The sequence below is a fragment of the Verticillium alfalfae genome, genomic scaffold (genome assembly GCF_000150825.1).
Source record: "Verticillium alfalfae VaMs.102 supercont1.1 genomic scaffold, whole genome shotgun sequence".
Classification (NCBI taxonomy): domain Eukaryota; kingdom Fungi; phylum Ascomycota; class Sordariomycetes; order Glomerellales; family Plectosphaerellaceae; genus Verticillium; species Verticillium alfalfae.
The window spans coordinates 227651-233224 of record NW_003315038.1 but is presented as its reverse complement, the minus strand read 5'-3'; the positions used below and the strand labels follow the sequence as shown (position 1 = coordinate 233224).

Genomic DNA, 5574 nt, shown 5'->3' with positions numbered 1-5574 from the left:
CACCTCCTGCTGCACTGTCCGTCTTTGAACATCGCCAACTGCATCCCCCCGCTCACACCCTCGAACTCGGCCCCAATCCCGCCTGTCAATTGGCATTCATCCGATTTGCTCTACACCGAGTATCTGCTCGCAGCTACCCAGACGACAAACGAAACATCGCCATGGCCACTGCCAAAGACCCGCCTCTCGACGAGGTGCAATGGCGCGCGCCGCCCATCGCCCACCACCTCCAGGGCATCCACTCCAACTCAGTCCTCTTCTACTTTGCCGAGTCGCCCTTTTTCGACCAATCCTCTAACAATGGCATCTACGTCCATCAGGCTGCCTTCAATCCGCAGATGCAGGCCAAGATGTTCACCCGTGAGCAGTTCGAAGCCGTCTTGAGCCAGATGCCCAACGGCGTTGAGTTTCGCGTTGCCCACGCACCCGCCGACATGGTGACCGGCACTGGCGTCTGGGTCATCGTCAAGCAAGAGCGTGAGAGGGGCAAGGGTGTCACGCCGATAGCTCACTACTTCCTTGTCGGCGAGAATATTTACCAAGCGCCGACCTTTGGGGATATCATGAACTCAAAGATTGTACGACTCCCTCGAGGAAACTGAAGCACCTGAGTACTGACCTTTGCCTTTCCAGGAATCCATCTCAGAGTCCCTGAGCAAAATTCTGCCCGCCGTCGATAGCGTCCGCGACTGGACACCGTCACTCGGCAACGCCTACACACAGCCAGCGCCCACCGACCTGGCACGCACGCAACCAGGAGCTCCATCGAAAGAGGGCACGCCGGCGCCAGAAACCGCCGCGCCCACGACCAAGACTACTTCGCCCTTTGCCAACAAGACGACAAAGAGCGCCCTTGACCGCCTCGCCGAGGAGTCCTTCGCCATCCACCTGCGCCACGGCGGCGACTACATCGACCAGAACCCCATCACCGGTCGCCCCGGCGAGTTCCACCTCTCATCAACTGGCCGCAAGGAGAAGGCAGCACTCTGCAGCCCCCGGCGCCGACGGCCACACCACAGCCGCTCGCCAAACCTCCGGTTCTGAACACGAAGCTAGCCGACGAGGTCAAGAAGGAGGGCAAGGCTGAGCGTAGCCCCAAGACGCCCGGTGTACCAAAGCCGAAGAGGAAGAAGAGCAAGATTGTGTCAGGTGGTGCTAGCGGCGGTACCAACACGGCGGCGACGACACCGGCGGCTTCTTGAGAGTGAACGGACGGTTGGTTCTAGATATGGTCGTGACTTTTTGCTTTCGATGATACCCCCGTCTTTGTATCACACATTACTATTAGTAGGTACATATGACAAGCACATGTTTACGCAATGCGCCTGAACTCGGGTGAGGGGCAGTGCTCGTGACACTGATCTCTCTTGTCAGCGCCTGACAGGCTGGTTGGTCGGTCCGCGCCCATGTATTGGCTTCCTCTACACGATCAGGCTGCGGCCTTTAAATACGGCCGTGTGTCTCCCAGTTGCTGCCTGACTGAAACAATCAATGTCCTACTTTCCACCGCTCGCAGCCTTGCACAAAAAGATATCTGTCATCCCCAGTTTGTGGCATTATGGACCCCGTGTCGGCCGCCGGGTTCGCCTCCTCTCTGATCACCTTCATCGACTTCTCCTACAAGTTGATACACGGCTCTGTCGACCTCTACAAGTCAGCTGCTGGGGCCACGGATGGCAACGTCCGGATCAGCAGCATTGTCGAGGATCTGAGGAAGATCACCGAGACGATCTCAACGCCCGCTCCTCCTGAGCACAATGGACCGCACTCGCGGGAGCTTAACAAACTGGCCCTTGAGTGCCAAGATATCTCCAGGGAACTTGCAGACATACTCGAGACGTTGAAGAGGCGAGATGGGAATAAAGCATGGCGCAGCCTCGAAGCGGCATGGAAGAGCATGCGCAAGTCGGACAAAGTGGCAGGGCTCGTAAACCAATTAGCCACATATCGCACGCAGCTCCTTCTGCGCATCAGTATCATCCTTAAGTGATCCAGTCCGCTCCCGCTTGAACTCACCACGCTGCTAACAGACGTATTAGTGACAATCAGACCTCAGTCAAGAAGCAGCTGTGCGAATTGCAGAAAGGGAACACAGATCACTTTGCTCAGACGATCACCCAGCTCGGCGATGTTCGTCAGGCGATCGAGAACCTGGAAAAAAAGGTCATGGGCGAGGCTGGCCATGCACTTCATCCGTCGCCTGACCTGAACCCCTCCCACGGTGCTTTGCATGAACTCTGCACCGAACTCTCTTTGATCGTCCAGAATCTCCGCGCCGTTGCTGCGAGGGCGCCGGCGGACTTGCATGTGCTGAACCGGCTGTATTTCGAGAGCCTGCATGCTCGCGAAGACCATGTCAGTGACGCAGAATTCAATACCTTTGCCTGGCTTCTCCATGAGGAAGAGGGCGATGAAGAAAGCGGCGCGGAGAGCGACGAAGAGAGGGGCGAGGAGAGCGACGAAGAGAGTATCGACTCGTATTACAGCAGTAAAACTGAAGCATCTACCGGTGAGAGCAATCATGACACTGGAGACGATACCGACAGCCCGACTCACACCACTGTGGCAAACGACGAAGCCGTTATCGACGATGACGATATCGAGGACCCCGGTCATGGCGAAGACACGGCTGGCAGTGAAGACAACGAAGATGCCGATGACTTTGCGAGCGTTCACTCCTCCATTCATGATACTCATGTGTCATGCCTTAAGGTTAGACGAAGGCTTCGGAAAAGTTTCCAAAAATGGCTTCGACTAGAGAATGGAGTATTCCACATATTTGGGAAGGCCGGCTCCGGCAAGTCAACCTTGATGAAGCGTACCTGTCAGGACCAAGCTTTGAGGAACGAACTCAACGTTTGGGCTGCCGATAGGAAGCTCGTCTTTGGCCGTTTCTTCTTCTGGCGCTCTGGACATGACTCGCAATGCTCCCTCGAGGGTTTGTATCGATCGCTGCTCTTTGAAGCTTTACGCCAATGTCCAGAGCTTACAAGGACCGCCTTCCCGCAATTTTGGACGGTGGCCAATGAAGCAAACTTCCAAATATCTGCGTGGGCGCAATCGGCTTTCCGAATTCAGGAACTGCGTCTTGCATTAAAGAATCTGATTGAACAACAATCTGGAGCAAGGACCCATCGTTTCTGCTTCTTCATCGACGGCCTGGACGAGTTTGAGGGCGACAGTTGTGACCACTGGGAGTTGGCGCAGCAGCTCCGAGCGTGGGGCAATTCACTTGATGTCAAGATTTGTGTGAGCAGTCGACCCTACCAGGAGTTCCTCGACGTATTCGACAGTAAGACGAGAATCAACATTGTCGACGCAACGAAGCTCGACATTTATCGCTTCGTCAAAAGAACGCTCGCTGAGCAGCGAACCACTTACCTCAGTCCGGACGTCCTGCGAAAAATTGCAAAACAAATATGGGATCGTGCCGACGGTGTGTTCTTGTGGGTGCGGTTGGTTGTCCGTTCAATAACGGAAGGCATACTGTATCGCTCAAGCCACAGAGCGCTCATGGACAAAGTTGAACGAGCCCCAAAAGATCTCGATGCACTCCTCGGAAAGATGTTTGATAGCATTGATTCATCTGACCGGGAGAGGTCAGACAGGATGTTCTTGTTCGCCAGCAGACAGGGTCGCGGGCACTTTCTGCTGTACTCGTGGCTTGGTGATTTGGCGGATCCCAAGTTTCCATTTGAGCAGCCGGTTTGTGAGCTGCCAATGGAAGAATATCTTGAGCGCAGGTCTACCGTTGCTGCTCAGCTGAAGCTTCTGAGCAAGGGCCTGCTCGAGATTTCAGAAGGCAGTGATGACGTTGATTTCTTCCATCAATCGGTTTCAGATTTCCTTCGGCAACCAGATATCGAGTCTGCAATGAAACACCGTCTTCAGGGTCGCCTTGATATAGCAGCCGATGGGCAGCAACTCCAACTTGCCCTCATAAAGTTTCATGTTCATACCTTAAGCCACCTGGACAGGCGAGGCGACTTTTTCGTACGGCATCTTAGGAAGTTGTTCGGGTCAGAAAAGAAGTGGGGCGCGCCTTCTACAAAGGTGTTGAGAGAGTACCACGCCATCATTCATCACTTCCAACAAAAGGACGACCTTCCTAGTATCTTTTGCATTGGCTTCGTCATCCCATATCATGTTCATGGCTTTTGTCATATGGGACCAGGTCCAGAATTCTCATTCCTACATTTTCTCGCATTTCACGCCGAATCGCAGTACGTCCTAGACTGGGTCGAGAAAAGCCCCAGCGGCCAACTGGGGAGAGAGGATTTATGTCTGCTATTCTCAGCCTGTATCGGTTTTGACAGCCAAGAATCACTCGCCAAACGTCTTTCCTTCATCGAACGTCTTTTAGGAGCCGGGGCTTCCTTCGCTGGCGGCGTGTGGTTCTGGTCTGATTTTGGGTCACAAGATGCCAACGTCCCAGGTTGGGTGGCGTTCCTCGCCGTTCTTGTCATTGACTGTATGTGGGCGCTCCTGCGTGATGAAATAACGAACCGGCCTTCGTCATTGTTTCTTGTGCTGGAGAAAGTCCTGTGCATGCAGCCCGAGCTCAACGTTCAATTCGAACACGAGCTATACATGACGAAACATAAGTACCCAGATCTAGATGATCCATGCCTAGGTCGAGCATCAATGTCACTGGAAGAGCTCATCATTATGTCTAAGCCTCCCAATATGGACGTGCTCTTGCGCGAGATTCTTCGGCAAAAGACGTGGAGTGTCCGGGGCATCGCAAAGAAATTGGGCTCATGGGTGGCTCCGTCGACAGACTTCAAATCAGAATACGCGGGTTGGATCGAAGGCATGACGCAGTCTGAAGTGAATGACTGCCGCTTTGCTCTCGCGAGGATATCAGTAGGTGCTGGATCTTCATGGCATTTTAATACGCACAAAGCGCCGTATTTTCGGGTCTTCTGAGAGGATTCCCGTCAAGATTTCCAGCCCAAGGTACATGTACCAATTTCAGATGCCAAGAAATAATCAGTCTGAGCAAACACACTTCCATAAGCAAGTCACTTGGTCCTCCTTGACGAAGGAGATGGCGACTGGCCGCTCAGTGTCTGGAACGGCTGAATTGGTGACGAAGTCAACCTGGAGCTATACCCAGCATCCGTGACAAAGCCCGTGTCTGGCTAAAGTGATATAATCTCGACTTGGGTGAGATGAGGCGTTGTTGAGAGGGTTGAGGCAACATTCCGACTTATTACACTTTATGTCTATGGAACTCGATGAACGGATTCTCGAACGCCGTAAAATCTGAGGAATCCCGAAGGATGATACATACACTAGGTCTGTCTTGCAGAAGATACCTTTTTTGTCGGTTATCGGAAGCGAGCCCATCCACTGGCATTCATAAGAAGGGACAACGACATGACGTTGTTTCCACAGCTCAATACTGCTAGACGGCTCCCCTTCATTTCATGATGATCATATCCCACACGATTGTGAAGAAGCCAATTATTGGAGACTCCAGATAGCACCAAATTTGTAGACATAATTCGCCGGTAACAGCCCGCTTAGATGACGGAAACGTACCCAACCCAGCCTCAACGCAACCATGTG

The 5574-nt window shown here is 53.2% G+C and overlaps 2 protein-coding genes across 2 annotated transcripts; both read left to right on the top strand.

Moving 5' to 3' along the window:
• Window positions 1–161: 161 nt before the first annotated feature.
• Window positions 162–1044, top strand: VDBG_00084 (mediator of RNA polymerase II transcription subunit 6; the record flags this gene model as incomplete). Its single annotated transcript, XM_003008357.1, has 2 exons — window positions 162–578; window positions 634–1044. The coding sequence occupies 2 exons, from the start codon at window positions 162–164 to the stop codon at window positions 1042–1044; spliced, it is 828 nt and encodes a 275-aa protein (XP_003008403.1).
• Window positions 1045–1558: 514 nt separating this feature from the next.
• Window positions 1559–4313, top strand: VDBG_00083 (conserved hypothetical protein; the record flags this gene model as incomplete). The annotated part of the gene is made up of 3 exons (XM_003008356.1): window positions 1559–1927; window positions 2050–4223; window positions 4298–4313. The coding sequence occupies 3 exons, from the start codon at window positions 1559–1561 to the stop codon at window positions 4311–4313; spliced, it is 2559 nt and encodes an 852-aa protein (XP_003008402.1).
• Window positions 4314–5574: the final 1261 nt, after the last annotated feature.